The sequence below is a fragment of the Citrus clementina genome, unplaced genomic scaffold, assembly GCF_000493195.1.
Source record: "Citrus clementina cultivar Clemenules unplaced genomic scaffold, Citrus_clementina_v1.0 scaffold_8, whole genome shotgun sequence".
NCBI lineage: Eukaryota > Viridiplantae > Streptophyta > Magnoliopsida > Sapindales > Rutaceae > Citrus > Citrus x clementina.
This window is the reverse complement of record NW_006262022.1, coordinates 6044872-6063212: the sequence shown is the minus strand read 5'-3', so window position 1 is coordinate 6063212 and position 18341 is coordinate 6044872. Positions and strand designations below refer to the sequence as shown.

Genomic DNA, 18341 nt, shown 5'->3' with positions numbered 1-18341 from the left:
GAATATTTAACAGAATTTAAATAAAATTACTATTATAACCTTGAATTCTATGGTATTTTTTACTTTCCACCATAAATAATTAAATAAAAAATTTACTTTTCTAGTTATGAAATTGAATTTAAGGATTTGGTTGATTGGTGTTTATGAATTAGGGTTTAGAGTAATTTTTTGGATCTATTTTGATTATTTAAGTTTGTAAAGATAAATTGGGAAGAGTAATTAGAATTTTTTTAAATAAGAAAAAATAGAGTTTGTATGTGTATTTAATTGAATATTCGTTTAAAAAATAATTTTTTATTTATATATTTTAAACTATGATTTAATTTTATATTTAGTATGTTTAATGTCTAATTACCCTTGTGATGTCATTAACTATAAATGAGAGTTTAGTAGATAGTTAATACAAATTGTAAACTTATGATAGAAAAAATTTAAAATAAAATATTTTTATAATATTTTATATAACATGATAAACTTAAAGTATATGATTGATAATTTTCTCAAAATATAATCATTCACCGAGTTTTATATTTTAGAAGAGTTTTAAATTACAATAATTCAACGATCCAACTATGTAACTTGAAGGTACCTATCCGTACCCTCGGTACCATCAAAATATTAGAAAAAATCAATAAAAATTTGCTATCATACTGTAGTCCTGTGATTCAATTTCTCATAGCCTAATAGATTTAACAGGTTATTATAAAATTTAATAATTTTTTCACTAGGCAGTTTTCGACTTCATGTAGTTTTTACCAATATATATATAAAGCAGTGGGCTATGCATTCTTGGTCCTTATATTCCAACCTTACCTTGCAGGAAATACTTAGGTAAAAAGAAATTGCAATTGGATAACCCTAAAATGGGCATTAGCTGCAGAAAAGTACTAGCCATAAATAATTTTACATAAACTATAATTTCAACCTCACAATTCAAAATAAAGAATTTGGTGCCCATAAATAGTTGTGAAAAAGGGCAATGAGTCCAACAAAAGTTCCTTTTCGGTTAAGAGAAGCACTTGTCACATCATGATAAATTTTTTTTTACCCCCCGGGAAAAGACCATAAAACCTCGTTTGCTTTTGCTTAATTTAAGGTTTTTGACCAAGAAGCTGCATTTGAAATAATGGCTTAACATTATTTTCTTGTCACCAAACGTTTTACCAAAGAAATCTTTGATGCATCCCCACTAATTTCCTCAAAGACTATCAATAGATTCTGTCTTGGCTTCAACCAAGATCTGGGAACATGGTACCTGAGAATATAACATTAGAGAAGCTGTTAGCAAACACACAATTAAATGTTCAATTGAAATTTGAAAATTTTGTTTTAAGATTTTTGTACCATTGTTGAGAGGGTTTGCCACAATCAAATCCGCAATTTGTAGGTCTATAAGTACCAGTGTAGTTGCAATTACGGCATGCGCCATTGGCAATAGCAGTCCAATATCTTCCAATATTTTGCCCATTGATTAATACTTGGCCTTTGTTCATGCTACTCATGTCCATTGCTAAGGGCTCATCTCCTTCTGGTGCATCAAAATAGGCCTGCAACATCATCAGTGTGCATCAAGATCTCGAGTTTTATTATCAGAGAAGATGTCATGCTTGGCTAGAAAAACAAGTTCTAGTAACATGCGATGTTATCCTTGCAACAAGATATATTGCGTGACTTACAAATGTCATTAATATCACAAATGATGTGTTTACTAATAATAGGAAAACTTGTAAGATGGAACTTAGGTTGGTCCCCTACCTTATACCATGTCAATGGTTGCTGTTTCTTGTGCTCTAAGGAAGATGGTACCCAACTCACAACTAGATTGGAACTTTGAGAACCTAAACCAGTTACCATTGCTTCTCCTTGAAGACCAATCTGTGCACAAAAAAGGAGCATTTCTAAGAACAAGAATGATTGAATAAATGATAAATCATGAGTAAAGATGGAAGATTTGCAAACCTTGTATGACCATTTATGCCAGGACAAGTCCCTCTTTCCCTCATCTATTCCATGTAAAACAACCGGTCCGAGGACTCCAGTTTTATATGACTCGAAATGTGGACCGTTGTTCTTGAACAACAAACAGCAGATATTTCAGAGTTTAATTAATTTAAAATGTTAGAAGTATCTGATTGAATGGGACTACAGCCAAAGCTTAGGTCCTAAAAAAACACTGCCAGCACAAAAATAGGCTGCATTTGCATTTAGATAATAAGAATGTATCTTCATTTAAACTGATGATCATGGTACTAACCGGCAATCCAACTGCTATACTGAGAAGTGAAATTGTATTGACTCCAGCATTAAGGTTAACATTTCCTCTAAAAGTGAATCTTTTGTATGTTCGAGTCCCAGAGGCAGAGCCTAATCATTAGAGCAAGACTGTGTATCATCATCCGAACACAGGCAATAAAGCACTGAATAATCCAGTTGCATTTGCTATGGGAAGAAAACCTGTGAGCTGTCCATTTACAAACACATGCAGGGCATGTCCTCTTGATTGCACGCTGAGCGTGGGACGCTCACCTCCATGTAAAAATGAGTCGGATGAACTTATGTTCACACTGGAAACATCATTTTGTTTAAAACATGTAAACAATGTTTTGATTGAAACATATTAACTCTATCTTTACCTAGTTGAGCACCACAGATAGTCGCTGGTATCTCTCGTGACATTCAACTGCTCCAAGAGACCAACTGTTGTGATTGTTGAATCATCTTCAAGTGAAAATACATCCTCATTGAATGTCTCCCATGAGTGAAAAGTAACATTTGTGCGCAACATTTGAACATGGGACCTTTGACCTCTCACCTGCAACAAAGAAATTTCAAATTATTCTTCCTAGTGCGTGTTTAATAAGAAATTGCATGTGGAATTTTTTAATAACTTGAGCTTTCTTAGCATTCATTGTTGGTAGTTGTTCAATGTACTTACATTGGCGGTGTTGAAGATAATGTTTTTGCAATCGGGAAGGATGCTGATAGACCAAGGTGGTAGGTTATACTGCCTATTATTAAAGGTCACCCTCGCAGCTGACTCTGTATGGTAGTTTGATAAAAATGCTGCACACTGCCAAGATTCGGAAGAGAATACATGTGCCTGAAAATAGCTTATAATGCGTCAATTACATCCACAGTGAAGCTACTTATAAAACAAACTCTTTTTTCTAATTTGAAGTTGCTTGTTGCACACACTTTTGTATGGACAAGAGACAAACCTCTTCATAATTCCCCAAGGATGTGACAGTGGAATTAGCAGTGAGCAAAGCGTTTTCACATAATTTAATAGCCTTATGGAGCTCCTTTAAATGACCATATTTTGGTTCTCTGATCAAGCCTACGATATTGTCAAAGTGCTGATATGAGTAGCAAGTCCAAGAAATTTACTTATTTATGAATAAGAATTGTGCAGTACTGAAAAAATAAAGGGGCTCAAAGGCTCTGACCATATTCATCAATTGGAGCATCATAGTCATAGCTTGTAGTAATGAAAGGGCCTCCGGCAGTTCTTCCGAAGTTTGTTCCTCCATGATACTGTAAAACAACTTCACATTTACATTATACAGCAGGAATCATCTTGTGAAGTTTATGGGAAGTTAAAAGCTGATCCTACAGTTAGTGATGAAAATATATGACACCAATCATCTTTGTGGCAAGTCTACTGAAAGTTAATGATTGAAAGGAATAATTGTTTTTCTTTTTCTTTTTCGTAGCAGTCGTACAAAAAATGAAAGGAAGAAATGGAAATTTGGTTTTACATTTGTCAGTACATCTTTAACCATTATCAGATGCAAAGTTCACACAATTACATACATTCCTTTTGCTTTCTGGGGAATCAAGTAAAGTATAAAGGGAGCTATCTCTTTCTGCTTTGACAATCAAAGTATTTATGCCCAGCAAATGCAAATGTACATCTTTTTTACGATTTTACTGCTATAACTCAGTATCAAATGCAATAAGAAATTTGATTTTGACTGACCATGTAGTAATTAACAAAAGAGCCGCCCTTTTGGATGAATCGAGCAACAGCAAATGCTAAATCTTCAACTGGCCTTTGGTAATTTTGGCCACCAAAATCTGAGAACCTACAAAAAGATGCAAAGGGCGAGTAAATTTTACTTCAAAATCACAAAAAAAGAAAAAATGAAATTATAGATAAATGATGTGCATGAAATTTACCAGCCAGTCCAAGCCTCGGTCCACATTTTCGGTTTAGAAGGTTTGTTTGGAGAGAAAGAGTGACAGTAAAAGCCATTGCATGTGTTTATCTGTCACCATGATTTAGAAGAAGATGAATTAAATTTTCCCATTGATCATTTATAAACCTAAATTAAGACTAAGATCAAAAAATAAAAAATCAAACAACTTGGTGAAACAATCTGCTTACCACAGGATCTGGGGCATCTTCCTCTTTGCACATAACCCATGGGACTTCAGTATTTAACTCAACAGCCATCTCAGCTGCCCATTTCATATAAGCCTCACCTGCACTTCCAAATTCTTCTCTTTCGGGTTCATATTCATTCTCAATCTACACACAATATATGAAACAATCAAATATATGTAGAATGAACATGAAATATAGCAGTATTTTAGCCTATTGCTTCCTTAATAGCCTTAAATTTACCTGAGAGAGGATTATTGGTCCACCTTGAGACTTAAATAACTTTTCATCCTTCATCATCTGGACAATCTTTTGGGTGAAATTTTGCATTGCATGCTACAAAACAAAGCCTGTAAGATACTAAACAAACAAACAAACATTCGTTTCTTTTCTTTTTTTTATCAATTATCTTTGTTACATGCAAACCTTGAAAGGCTTATTATCAGTTCTAAAGCTGATGCCTTGGACAAACTTCAACCAAACAGGAAACCCACTGAAAGAAAGAACATAAGTGATGAATTTTAAGAAAATAAATGTATCAAAGATAAACCATTATTTGTAATGAAAAAGAAAAAGTCATCACCCAAAATTCCACTCTGCACATATGTATGGTCCAATTCGAAGATGCACATACAACCCGGCTTTCTGCACCAACTTGATGAACCGAACCAAATCGTATCTCCCCTCAAAATTATACTAAAATTCACAAAACAAATTGACTAAATATCATAAGAATATGACAACAAAAGAGTAACAAAAATGGCAGAAAGTACAAGAGTATGCAATAAATATTAGGGGAAAAACAGAGTGGAAGTATACAAACTGAGCTTTAAAGAGAAAAGTACATTGCCAGGAGAAGGCTCGTGGACATTCCAAAACACGTAAGTGTCAATAACATCTAACCCACCATCTTTTGCTTTCTGTATGAGGCCTTCCCACATCTGCATTATGCGTTCATAATCACATACATTGTTTCGTTTGTAAGCACATTTTCTCGGAAAATATTAAAAGGGAAAGTGAGAGAAAATGGTTTGAGTTTTAACCTCATGTGAGCTTCTTGGATAGTGAATGGAGCCAGAGAAGAGAATTCTTCTCTGCCCATTAATGATAAGAGCCTTGCTGTCATAAGTAACACTGCTGAGTGTCAAATGGAGACATAGGGACAGGACAATGGACATGAAAATTGACTTGGAACCGGAGCTAGCTGCCATTTTTTAAGGTAACCAGACAATGTGAAGTGTTGTGGAAAAAGAAAGTGAGCGTAAGTGAGAAGAAGAGAGGTTGCAGTGTGGGTTTTATACTGCAGCAAAGCAGTAGCCATTCTGTTTTTAACTATATACCCTTAATTTATGCGTGATAAAAGAGATGGTGTTGATTTAAAATGCATGGCAACATTGACGATATATATATATAATTTACAAAGCAATTTTAAAAAATTTCAGTTTGGTCTTAGTTTTGACACATGAATTCAACTAACTCTTGTAACAAATTCTAATTATATGTCCATCAATTTAAGTCATAAATTTTACGTTGCAGATGATAAAGATTTAATTTGTGTGATGATAATTTAATGAGTCATGGCTAATTCACTTAAATAAACTCAGTTAGTATAAATCATGAGAATATGTAAACACATTCTACAAAACATGCCGAGTTTTGAAAGACGATTTTTTCCATAAAATCAAAATTTAACTACCGATGTGGGCTGTCAATTCTGCACCAAATTTCAAACAAAAGTCAACTTAACAATCAAGGTGATTGAATTGGAGAATAGGAAGCTTCATATCCTGTTTAATCGAGGGAAAAAATTAAATGCCCAAACTTTTTGACCTTTATTGTTCAATAATTGAACTAACTAGGAATTAGAAGTACTGGTTTTTTATGTGGTCATTGTTTTGCGTAATTGAAATTTATTGTGATTGGATGTAGGACCATTTTATTAATCCTAAAGATTTTAATAGAGTTGTTGTCAGTTGTGCTGTAAAAATAATCAGTTGTATAAAAAATTAACTAAATGTTTGATAAAATTTATTTTTAAAAATACTGCGAGTTTTAAAAACAATTGTATGTATTTAGCAATTCTCACTTTTAAAATGTTATAAGCATGTAAATGACCAAAATAGGGTTAACATTAAATAAAATTTATTTAATATATTTATGCGTATATAATATTTTTGACATGTATATAAAATAATTGATACCTATTGTATTTTTTTACTTTGTTATCTCAATATAATCTATGATTATGATAATAATCATCTTAATATTATTTCTTAATTGAATAAAGATAATTTCGAATTTGTATAATATATATCAGGATATGTACGAAATTGTAAGTATAAAACTTATTCTAATAATTAAATTTTGAAAAATTATTCCTTTTTCTGAGTTTTATAAAAAAAATTACTAAATACTAAAATTAATTTTTTAACTTTTAAAAATGAGTATGATGCTGGCCGGAGAAAAAGATAGGAAACTATCATTATCTACACAGCATGTGAAATGTGAAAAGAATTGAACAAAGGAATTAATTGAAGTATTAAAAAAAATTCAACGAAACGATATATCTGCAACATGCATGTACAATTCACCAAAAAAAAAAAAAAGGCATTCTGAATGCCGTAGCTCCTTCGTTCATGACCGTAGTTTATGTGACAATTACATTTGTAACTAAGATCCAAATAATTTATCTTAACTCAATTTTTTCATTATAAACCACACCTTCACAAGCATAAAATCATAGATAGTTTTATTTTTTATGGTATGCATAAACAATTTTTGAAAGTATTATATAAGTTATATGATAAAAAAAGAAATAAATTAAAACTATAGTACGAGTCACAATCTATTAAGTTATATGATACATGTATATATTATGTGCTCTCTTTTCAACTAATGTGGCCTTTTATTGTTATTTGTTATATTAAAAAAACAGTGCCTTTTTTTTAATAAAAATAAATTCATTAACCTCCGTATTAAATGCATGCTCATCCAATTAAACAAGCAGAAAATGTAAAAATACAACATGGGTTCATCCACTTTCGTGATATTAATCATCTTATCGTATCAATGGGCTTTTGGTCCAGTGGGTGAGCTCTTGCACTTACAATGTTGAGTGCAAGGGTTCGAGCCTCCATAAAAATATTTATGGAGGTTATTTACAATCCTCCCTCAATTATCAAATAATTGAGTGGAGTCAGTCTATCTCTCGCAAAATGTGAGTGAAGTGGACAACCCTCGAATATTTGAGAGGGTTTAAAAAATTTGAGCAGCGCTTCAGAGGAGTACATGCCACGACGAAGGTCTCAATTGTAGAGTCTGTTTGTAAATATTAATTGTAATATCTGATGTAATATCAGTAACAGTCCTATATAACATTATTAAAAAAAAAAATCTATCTTATCGTAAATTTGCAGCCCATGAAAAAGAAATATGCATTCTAAAATTGTGCTTAGATCCAACAATACAAGTCTTAATAGTGATGTTGATCTTCTTACTTATTTGTCGTAATGGATAAGTACTGCGTAATTTTGTAACAAACTGATAGCATCAAAGTCACACTCAGCAAATACCACCTGCCCCCGTTTGTGATAAGTTGACGATCAAGCTGTCAATTATAGCATTTCTTGCCGTATAACTAATTAAATACTAGAAGCTGGAAGGATTTGTTGCGTTTTGAGTTATCTTTTTAATTAGTTTTAGAAATTGGTTTATTTTCAGAAAAGAGTTTTAAGTTTGTATCAATCAAACTTTAAAGAAACAAACAAAAAAATGAAAAATCTGGGTCGCAAAACGGGGCATTTCTGCTTCATGTATCTGGGTCAAAAAGGGACCGCGTTTGCTTTCAAATATTTAGAAGAGACCTGGTGAATGGATAAACAAACCAGTGTACCTAAAAACAGTTGTACGAGACCTAATTCCACATCTGATAAGTTACAAATGTCCTATGAATTTCTCAACTGATAGCAAAATTCAACTTATGAAAGGCAGTAGGATTCAACGACTACAAAATTTTCAATCTTTTTTTTTTTTCCTTTTTTTGATAGCCAGAATTTTCAATCTAGAATTGCACAAAACTTGTAGCAAGTAGATCTACATTTTAAAGGATTGCCTCATCAGCTCTATAGAAGAAACTGTGATGACATGCCTTAAAACTTGTAACAAAAGCTTACGACTGGAACCATCTTCGGAGTTGTTTTGAACCTTGCCTGCCACCGTCAGGTTTGTTAGAACCCTGCTGTGAGAACTTGGTTCTGTACTTTTCGATCAGCACGTCAAGTTTGTCTACAGCTTCTCTACCCGCTGTGTCTTTGTTCTTTTTTGGCCTTTTTCTTTTCATTGATTTATCACCCACCAGTCCTTCAGTTTGGTATCCCAGCTTCCTCTTTTGTGACCGAAAATGCGCTTGTTCAGAAGAATTTGATTTACGTGCATCATTACCTTTGGTTGAAGTTTCAACATCAGGCTTCTGACGGTCCGGGCGATCCTTTCTGTTTCTCTTTGGGCCTTTTGTCTTCCCTTCACCGTTATCTCTTAAAGAGACTTCTGCTTCGTCACTAGCAGGATTGTGCTTCTGCTTCTTGTTAGCTTTATGCTTTTTATTAATTTTTCCTTCTTGAACCCCATCATTCACTACACTGTCCTCACCATGTCCTGAATCTTTCTCTGATCTACTGTCACCAATAGGCTTCCGCTTTCTGGACTTCTCCAGTTTGTTTGGATAGGTATCCATTGTGTTTGACTCGACATTTTGCTGCTGCTGAGCTTGTATCTTAGCGTTTCTCTGCTTCAGTGTTTGAACATTATCAACAGCGAACTCCACAATTGGACGGTGTTCGGGACCAAAAGTTTCTGCAAGTAGCCGGAAGGTGATTTTAAAATTTGAATGTAATAAAACACTAAGTCTTGCATTGAGCATCAGCAGCATCAAAACAATGGTGTTAAAACACATTACTTGGGTTATTATTAAGAACTCTTAGAGCTACAAGCGCATGTTGGTGCTCTGTGAACTCAACAAAAGCAACTCCACGTGAGTAATGCTTCGTATCAACTTTTCCCTTCTTCAAACTTTGCAAGAATTTTATCTGGATGAGCAATATCGCAGTTTAAAATGTGACCTTATATATAGGCCAGTAAAGTGAGAATGAAAAAAGATAGCAAACCTGTTTAATAACAGGCTTTTGCTTTGTGGCTCGTGAGACAACAGCATCAATACAGAGCTTTTTCAGTCCTTTTTCGGTCATTGACTTGGGTAAATTGTATATAACAAGTCTTGTCCTTGAAACATGGAAATTCGGGGATTGAAGCTTCGTCATCTTTTTCTCATGCAACCTGCAATGAGTCTAAAAACATTACAAGCCTGTTGTGTGGGAATTTGAAGCTTCAAAAATAATTGCTCATTTATCAGCAGGAATATTAAATATGTTTAATTAATTTCTTCTCGACACCATCATTCATCAAGAATGCAAAAACCAAAACTGACATAATAAACAAATTTGTGACATTTTTCTTCTGAAGGAATTAAAGTATACGGCAACAAGCGAACAGAATTTTTCAGACATTAACAAAATTATAGAGCTAGAGAATAAAAGAGAAAGATATATATTAAAAATAAATAAATAAACAAAACATTTGAAAATCATGAACTATATGATTACAGAAAAGGATTTACATTTGGCGTTTTGACATATCATCATCTGAAACACCTTCAGCAGCTGGAGTCCCTTCAAGGATTAAGCCTTCCTATTACAAATTTGGGGAAAAAGGGAAAAAGTATCAGTTCATGTTGGTGAATGGAGACAAGTCAAACATCACAACATTTATAGTACATAATGCCATGGATTGGAGCAGGTAACAAGGAAAAATGGTCAAGTAAACTAACCTTTGCCAGGTAAAGATTTCGGTGGTCATTAGTCTCATTTTTGGACTTGTCCATTTCCTTATCATGAGCCAATTTCTTATCCAAAGCCTTCAAAACAGTCAGTTGTCTTCCTTTCAGAAAAATTCCCAGACCTGAAGTAGTTTTTGACGCTGAAACTGCAGCAGTAGCTGCCTCTACTGTTTTGAACTTGAGGAAACCAGTCCCTTTTGGTCGCCTGCAGTAAGCACAGGGAGATCATTTAGTTTAAACATAAAAGAACAGGAAACAAAGAAACTCATCAAATTGAAGACCAAACCCATACTTGGTGACTTGATGAAGAACTGGGACAAAGGATACCACTTCCCCAAATGCAGAAAATCTCTGCTTCACTTCTTCGTTGTCAAGATCAAAAGGAAGGTTGCATATGAAAATTGTATTCTGCAATTCATCTTCTCCCTCTGTTTGTTTAAGACTTTTTGGTTTGCTTTTGCTGGAGTTTAGTTTAGAAACATCTGATACCTTTGCAGATTCATTAACTGTTTTATCAGAATCCTGCTCCTTGTTTCCCTTGACCAGTGCAGAATCATCACTGAGAGAAGGAAGAGAGCCTGTCGTAGAAGTGAGCTTATTTAGAACTTTCCTTGCAATGTCTACTTCCTCATCAAAGTCAGCATTAGAAGGCAAGTCTTCTTTCTCTGATGAATTTGAGTCATCTGAAGCAGTCTCTGCATCATCATCGCCCAAATCATCATCACTACCACTGTCACTGTTCCCATCACCTTTGTTCTGCACTCCTGTGAAAGCACAAATGGTTTATTAAGTTATAGAAATATCATTTGCCAACTTATTAAATACTAAATAAACTGCAAATGAAAGGATCAGAAGGGCAGAACCTCTACACACTAAATAATGGTATAGCACTCAAAGGAGGGTAGAAAGAGACACACACACAATGACGAGAGAGATGGGCTAGGGAACGTATGTTTAAACAAAAAATAAGCCCATTTGATTATGAATATCTAAACAAACTGACATAAATCAAGAATTTGAACAAAGAAAAACCTTACAACTGTTGTACAGTACCATATGTATGACAAAATATGGTTGATTTTGATACTAACAAGAAAGAAAGAGAAACAATAGCTTGTATGTATCCTTGGAAGAAGTGAAATTTAATTAATGGCCACAATCACCATCTTCATACGCACCAGCAGCAGCTCCGCCACTACTGTAAATGTTCTTTGGAACTGCCCAGTCAACAGCTATTGGTCTTTTACCAAACTTTTGGCCATTGAACTTCTGAATGGCCTGAAAAAGAAATAGACACATAATTCAAAGCATGTTTACACTGCAATAGCAGTAATGTTATAGAGAAAACATTGATCAGAAACCATACACTTTCTGCATCCCGTTTACATGTGAATTTGACAAATGCAAATCCCTTGGATAACCTGAAAAAAGAAAAATTAGAGTCTAAGTGAAAGGTTATGAAATTTTATCGATAGATGAAGAAATTATGGAGGAGTTAGAATACCCTGTATCCGTATTATGAGGAATATATACATTCCAGACTAACCCTACTGGTGAAAACATGTCTTTTATCTCATTCACTTTGGCCTGCAGTAATTTTCGGAAACTAGTTCGGAAGATGAGCATATCATATAAAGAAATTTAATGAACACAAAAATACTTTTAGAAAAGGATAACCTTGAAAGGAATATTTCTGATGATAAGTTTCCACTTCTGAGTCTTGGAGCCCTAAATAACGAAGAAAATTAAAACATAATAAAATTTCCCTTCAAATCTATCATTAAAATTGTTTAAATCCAGTAAACCTCACCAAGCTAATGCCACTCTATTGGTTAGGCAGTGAAATAAAGCATGTATTCATTATGACAATCAAAGCAGCATTACAGTTGCACCAACTATAATTAAGTTCCTTTACCTCTCCACCAAGCTGACGTGCCCAAACTGTTCCCCCCTTTATCTCTTTTTGGTGTAACAATGCAACAGAAGCACAAGCTGATTTAACAGTCGTATAAAGTACAGCTGAAGCATCCATTTTGCATCCTTCTTGTGCAAGGCCTGGAAAAACATCACAAGGGCACAAGCATCATCCTAAACTGATCAAAGGAGGATTACACCTATTTTAGTTTGCTATAGTATCCTTCAAACTGGAAACCACCCGCACGATGTTTTCACCAAACGTCTGTAACATCAACTATGTATTTTTGGCTTTTTGCGGAATTATTTAAATACAAATAAGATCGAACTCTACAAAGATCACGGCCAAATGAACAAGCTAGTATGACAGTATTAGAATATGTGGTGGGGACCAATGCAGCAAATATACTAAGATACTACATCCATATGCCAGAGATACCTGTGAAGAAGACAAAGACAGTAGATGTGCTATGGCACTTCAGCTGCTATTAAATCCCAAAAACAATTTGTTGTGTTCTATGACACCATAGAAAATAGGGAGCATTTTCAATCCATCAACTAAGTTATAGGCGTTAAGCAGTAAAGGGAAGTTAGTGATTCAAACAGATAAAGCCATGGAAACTTCAAAAAAAAGCTAGGAATGTTGCCTCCAAAGATAGTAGTCTGAAACTATCAACAGGCCTCTAGAAAACAGTCCACTGAGGCAGACTGCATCCTGATTTGGTTGCAAATCCGACCATCAAAATCTTGAATGCAAAATCAATAAGATAGTGCATATGCTCTCAGATCTCACTGATCTAATGTTTCAATTTTCTGATTTCTAAGTGAATGGCATAAGCATTATCATCTCAATTTCATTATGCGGTTGCAGGATTCATAAATCGGAATAACTTTTGCATGGCATAGACAAGCAAAATCTGTTTCAAGCACTAAGCTAAGATATTGAATCAAGGGAAAAAGGAAAGGCCTTACCATGTTGTTCAAGTTCTTCTTTTGGAAGAGGATAAGTTACAGAACACACAGTGCCAATGCTTCCAGCAAGACGGTGAACTTCTTCAGCCATATCAGCATTCAGAAGACCACCAATTATCACAGTTCTAGCAACTCTGCACAACAGGAACATGAAACGTAAAGAAAGGTTAAAAAGCCGCGGGACTGCTATAAATAACTGAATTCAAAAATTACCAAGCAATGATATAAGGCAAATAACACATAGCATGGTCACAATTTGTTTTGTCAGTTGAGAACAAAATTCTAACTAAAGAATTGAAGTTCAGGAAAATATATCACTTAGGTGTTTCATAGGAGGTTATGCATTTCAACTGCTATTTTCAATTTCCATAAATAGCCAGTCAATATTTAAGTGATCAATATCAAAGGAAAAATGCAACAGATATTCCTTAAGACTTTTCAGTGCGGTAAAACCCAAATCTGTTGTTCCATTTACATTGAGATTCTGAACCCAATTCGAAAGAGGGGAAAAAAAAATATTCATATAACAAGCAACATCAGACACCTTCTTGGAAAATTTAGACAGAAGAAAACATTCAACATAGCTTTCTGCATGCTATGTGATGCAAAATAGTATATATAAGGTGATTATGATGAAAACAATTCATGAAACAACTACAAGTTTATAAACACATGGTATTTTCTTTTGCTTCAACTCCAAGGCTATTTGACTTTAAAATAAAGGTGGTTCAGAATATTGAGAACCTCTGCTTCTGTGAACAGTCCTCCTTATCTGCAAGGTCAATGCCAAGTGTTGCCGCTTTTCTGGGTTTCACAGTTTTCCCTGAAATTTGGTTCAAGACATTAGATAAAAATAGTAAAACTAAAAGAAATATGAACAAACATACTTTGATAAAACAAAGACGAATCCCAACCTGATTCCAATAACTTTGATGAATGCTTCTCTGCCCCAGAGATTACATCATCCTTGTTATCCATTGTTTTCTCTATATCATCAGCCTGAACCTCTAATTGATTGGCGAAAAAGGGATAAAATTTTAGCAAAAATTTGAATGCATTCATTAAATATGATGAAGCGAGACATAAGATACTAAAAGTCCATGCTCATAACCTTGAGTTACTTTCGAACGGCGCTGCTCCAGGGAGGCACGATGCATGGCATGTTTAACTCCAATTTTCCGACCTCCAACAGATGTACCATTTTTCATCTCAACAGCACGATTAGCGTCTTCCATAACAGCGCTGCAAATGGATACAAATAACATACATGAGACAACCTCAAAGTAGATTAGGCTTGAAAATTTCCCCTCACGATATATCAATTAATCACAAAAACAGATGATTAAAAGAGTAAATGACTTCATGTTCCTCAAATTAGCAAGTATGCACATTTTGCACAAGAGTAAAAGTGATCAGAAACTTTAAATACTACCAATCATAATTCAAGAAATATCTCATGCAAATATCAAGTGCTCAACAGAAATTTAGACAATTTCCACTATATGTTCATTTCTTTCATGCTCATGAAACTAAGCATGTAAATCAGAAAAGATGAAGTTCACAGCTAAGCGATGAAGTGAGTGAGTAATTTCAAAACTCTAAATATCATTCTTTATGGAAGAATGGTGATAAACTGCTCAACTGCAAAGAAAAAGAGCATCAAAGAGAAGAGTGAAATAAATGTCTTAATTTAAGAAAGAAAAAATACCGACTTACAATTGAACGTAACCAAAGCCACGGTGTTCATTTGACCCTGTAAACACAAAACAAAGATTATAACACAGCCAAATTTTCTAAAACCATATTTCACACTTCAGAAATTATCACTACATTGCCCCAAACCAAGTGGTCAGGGCTAATTCAAACTTAGAAAGATCCCCCTTAAAAAGTATAAGTATAACAAATCAACTTTGCCCAGCAATTCTAATAATAATAACAATGATATTAAAAAACTTCAGCAATGCTTTTGAATTAATTCAATCTTTAAAAAGCTAGCATCAGGTAAATCTACAATCAAGTTGCCAAAATGAAAACAACCTAATAAACATAAAATGCTCGCAAAGAATCACGGGAATACGTAAAAGCAACTACTTCATTAGAAAATGACGCTGAAATATACTTAACGTATTTCAACTTAAGCCTTACAAAATTGAACCTCTACTAAGCTGATAAATTTACAATAAGTGAATAAGTTGGATTAGAAAAAACACGTGCATAATTTAAGCTGTTGTTATGCTTACCTTTCTTGGTAACCATAAAGCATCGCCTGATTGGCCCGACATCACTGAATGCTTCCTCAAGCTAAGCATCATCAAACCAAAACGAGGTTAAAATTGAAACAAAAAAAAAAGTTAACAAATTGAAAGAACAATGCTATTTTCACTGCTATAAGGATAGAAAAATGAGTTTAACTAAACGAAAAATAATATATACTTGACGGGATTTTGAATTTTTTTCTTTTTGGGAGAGTTATTATAAGAGAAGCAAGGAGATTGATTATAATAAGAAGAGAAAGTACCTGAGAGTTAGTGAAAGAGTAAGGCAAGTTGTTGACGAACACAGTCGAAGGACTGTGTTCACTCTTTTCGCCTCCTCTATTTTTCTTATTTTTTCCCATCGTTCTGTTTGGCAAGCAAGAAAGTGCAAGTGAAGCTGCTTCTGATTTGAACCTAAAATCTCCAAAACCTCCGCTGACTAATTCGAGAGGTGTAAACGGGCTGTGGCAAGCTGATGCGAAAGGATTTAGAGTGGGCTGGAGCTAACCCGGCCCATGTGACTTGTTGAGGCACAAACAAAATGATTGAAACGAGATTTTTTGATCGACAGCGGACCATAAACACAGAAACTGATAATGTAAGTGGGGTATAACACCAAATTTGTAAACCTGAAGGGGCCAAAGAGGGGGCCATTATAGATAAACAATAAACTTAGTACGAAAACAAAAATACGTAAAAATAAGCGCCAAAAGTAAAAAAAAAGGGTGGTGATATTTACCCCGCCTTTTGTATAAGAGTGCTGCTAGGTATCGAGAGGGATGAGAGAAGGACGATAGAAACGACATTCTCTCCTGCCGTTTCTCCTCTCGTTCCTCTCACTCATTAAACATTAAAAAAATAAAAAGAAATGAATAAAAAAATGTCGTGAAATCCAACTTTGGCGTGAAATCTAGCTTTCACTTTCCTCTCTCCTACTCTTTACTTATTATCTTCAACCACATTGTTGAGCAGTCTCCCTTTACCGATGAGCACCTCATTATTGGCTTACCTAGCTCACTTTTTTCACCTTTTAAAGTGATTGTTAGTTTTCGGTGGAGAATTATATGTGTAATTCATTTTCCTTCTGTCAGTTTTTCTGTGAACTTTTGTTCCAGGTGTTATGTACATGAGAGTAAATCTCTGAGGGTGACTATTGTTGAATCTCACTTAAACTCCACCCATGTGAACAAGATACAATTTGGTTTTAATTTTCATCTAGTGTAATGGTGGAAATCTTCTTCAAATTGAGATTACTTTGCATTCCTCTTGAATTTGCTCAGTTGATGAATTTCAGAGTTGCTTGTATCAACTATTGTTTAAAAACATCCCGTATGGCTTGCTAAAATTACTAGTGCAGAGCCTTCCCTTTTTGTACGAAGCAAAGATAATCAAGATTACTAGTGCTAGGGAAAGGACCGTGAGGGATCTGGAAGCGTGAGGGAGAGAGAAGCTGGTGAGGCAAGCCGGAAGCGTGAGGGAGCTTCTGGAAGCGTGAGGGAGAGATAAGCTGGTGAGGCAAGCCGGAAGCGTGAGGGAGAGAGAAGCTGGTGAGGCACGCTGGAAGCCGTGAGGGAGCTTCTGGAAGTTTAACAATTTTTTTCTAAGGAAAGGACCGTGAGGGAGCTTTTGGAAGAGTGAGGGAGACAAAAGCTGGTGAGGCAAGCCGGAAGCGTGAGGAAGAGAAGCTGGTGAGGCACGCCGGAAGCCGTGAGGGAGAGAGGAAAGTGAGGGCTGGAGATATTGATAAGATTTCTCTCTGCACGAAGCGATAAAGCAGTCTTTCTTTATTCATTTTTTATTCATCCTTTTATTATTTTAATGTTTTATGTAGCGAGAGGAACGATAAGCGAAACGGCATGAGAGAATGCCGTTTCTCTCGTCATTCTCTCGTTCCTCTCGCTCCTTAGCATTTTCTTTTGTATAAAGTAATAAAACCATCCCACTTGTCAGATTTTGTATAATTATAATATTATCCTCAGGTGACATTCAACAAAAAATTATTACAAATGACTAAATAGGTAGATAAATAGTTATTACTTAAATTATTATCTATTGTAATTTAGAAGTTAAATTTATTATACCATATAAACCCAAAGGGTTTTACGTTCTTAAAGTCTTTCCTAACCGTTCAAATAAAAAAAGAAGTCAACATTGCAAGAGGAAAACGAAATGTGCAAGGGGAGAATCTGGAAAAGAAAGAGTACTTAATATTGCATTGATGGGGGAAGAAGTGAGAGTTGATATTATTTCATTAAAAAAAAATCGTGTTTAAATACATATGTACACTAATTGGGCATGATGAGCGAGAGCAACAATAGCAGCAACCTTGAAGGAAAAAAAAAAAAAAAACATTTTCCAACAAAAACAAATCCTTCGATCCGAAGTCCGAAAGACCCTCAAGTCCATGCAACCTTTGTTAAGATCCCATGAAGATAATGCAAATTAGAAAATTGTTTTAGGGGCTTCATGGTTTAAATCTAGTCGGAGATTATGTGCATGTATAAGTTGCTCTTTTTTTTTTATATAGAAGTTGACACATCAAAATTGTTGTCTCAAATTCTACAAATTCTAGCCACAGATGGTGATACAAGGATCAAGATTCTCTCTTAATCTGATTTTTATCTGAACAAATTATATTAATATGATTGGTAGTTAATAAATTAAAAAGAAAAAGTAGTTAAATCCTAATCATCCACCAACATTAAAATACAAATGGCACAAGATTTGTAAAAAATCAGGAATGCTCAGATCAGGAGAGGATCATGATCCGGTGATATAAACACAAGGAAGAAGCTCGGTGTGCCATGCGTGCAAGACAAGACTAGTCATATGCGAGTGTTCACATCTCAAGTATTCTTGATCCAATTGCAAACTCTATGAATATTTTAGAACCGGCTCAAGTAGATGCTAATGGAAACGAGCGAGA

General features: G+C 34.5%; 2 protein-coding genes across 3 annotated transcripts; both read right to left on the bottom strand.

Moving 5' to 3' along the window:
• Positions 1 to 1031: 1031 nt before the first annotated feature.
• Positions 1032 to 5669, bottom strand: LOC18034941 (beta-galactosidase 3). Its single transcript, XM_006423330.2, has 18 exons — positions 5428 to 5669; positions 5230 to 5325; positions 4968 to 5080; positions 4811 to 4877; positions 4628 to 4720; positions 4388 to 4531; positions 4180 to 4268; positions 3980 to 4085; positions 3447 to 3534; positions 3219 to 3337; positions 2936 to 3100; positions 2634 to 2812; positions 2455 to 2564; positions 2255 to 2364; positions 1960 to 2070; positions 1756 to 1875; positions 1345 to 1547; positions 1032 to 1255 (listed from the first exon to the last, which is right to left on the bottom strand). The coding sequence occupies exons 1-18, from the start codon at positions 5593 to 5595 to the stop codon at positions 1138 to 1140; spliced, it is 2199 nt and encodes a 732-aa protein (XP_006423393.2). The 5' UTR covers positions 5596 to 5669; the 3' UTR covers positions 1032 to 1137.
• Positions 5670 to 8148: 2479 nt separating this feature from the next.
• Positions 8149 to 15842, bottom strand: LOC18033884 (RNA-binding protein 28). Of its 2 annotated transcripts, none has more exons than XM_024179052.1 (18): positions 15679 to 15842; positions 15401 to 15461; positions 14877 to 14913; positions 14272 to 14402; positions 14075 to 14167; positions 13905 to 13983; positions 13161 to 13294; positions 12190 to 12329; positions 11952 to 12002; positions 11779 to 11861; positions 11641 to 11695; positions 11438 to 11552; positions 10567 to 11038; positions 10266 to 10479; positions 10056 to 10126; positions 9547 to 9715; positions 9339 to 9468; positions 8149 to 9235 (listed from the first exon to the last, which is right to left on the bottom strand). In XM_024179052.1, exons 1-18 carry the CDS (start codon positions 15775 to 15777, stop codon positions 8553 to 8555), a joined length of 2817 nt encoding a protein of 938 aa, XP_024034820.1. In that variant the 5' UTR covers positions 15778 to 15842; the 3' UTR covers positions 8149 to 8552. The 2 variants fall into 2 exon arrangements, with proteins under 2 accessions (XP_024034820.1, XP_006423392.1); XM_006423329.2 differs by having other exon boundaries at positions 11453 to 11552.
• Positions 15843 to 18341: the final 2499 nt, after the last annotated feature.

Excerpts from the sequence above, each read along its gene's own strand:
- LOC18033884 (XM_024179052.1), bottom strand. The coding sequence starts at position 15,777 with ATGGGAAAAAATAAGAAAAATAGAGGAGGCGAAAAGAGTGAACACAGT. Across the intron at positions 12,003-12,189 it reads CACGTCAGCTTGGTGGAGAG|GGCTCCAAGACTCAGAAGTG; the intron begins GTAAAGGAACTT and ends TTCGTTATTTAG. Across the intron at positions 11,696-11,778 it reads CCTCATAATACGGATACAGG|GTTATCCAAGGGATTTGCAT; the intron begins GTATTCTAACTC and ends TTCTTTTTTCAG.
- LOC18034941 (XM_006423330.2), bottom strand. The coding sequence starts at position 5,595 with ATGGCAGCTAGCTCCGGTTCCAAGTCAATTTTCATGTCCATTGTCCTG. Across the intron at positions 4,878-4,967 it reads TGTGCAGAGTGGAATTTTGG|TGGGTTTCCTGTTTGGTTGA; the intron begins GTGATGACTTTT and ends TCTTTCTTTCAG. Across the intron at positions 3,535-3,979 it reads CTTTTGTTAATTACTACATG|TATCATGGAGGAACAAACTT; the intron begins GTCAGTCAAAAT and ends GTTGTTTTACAG.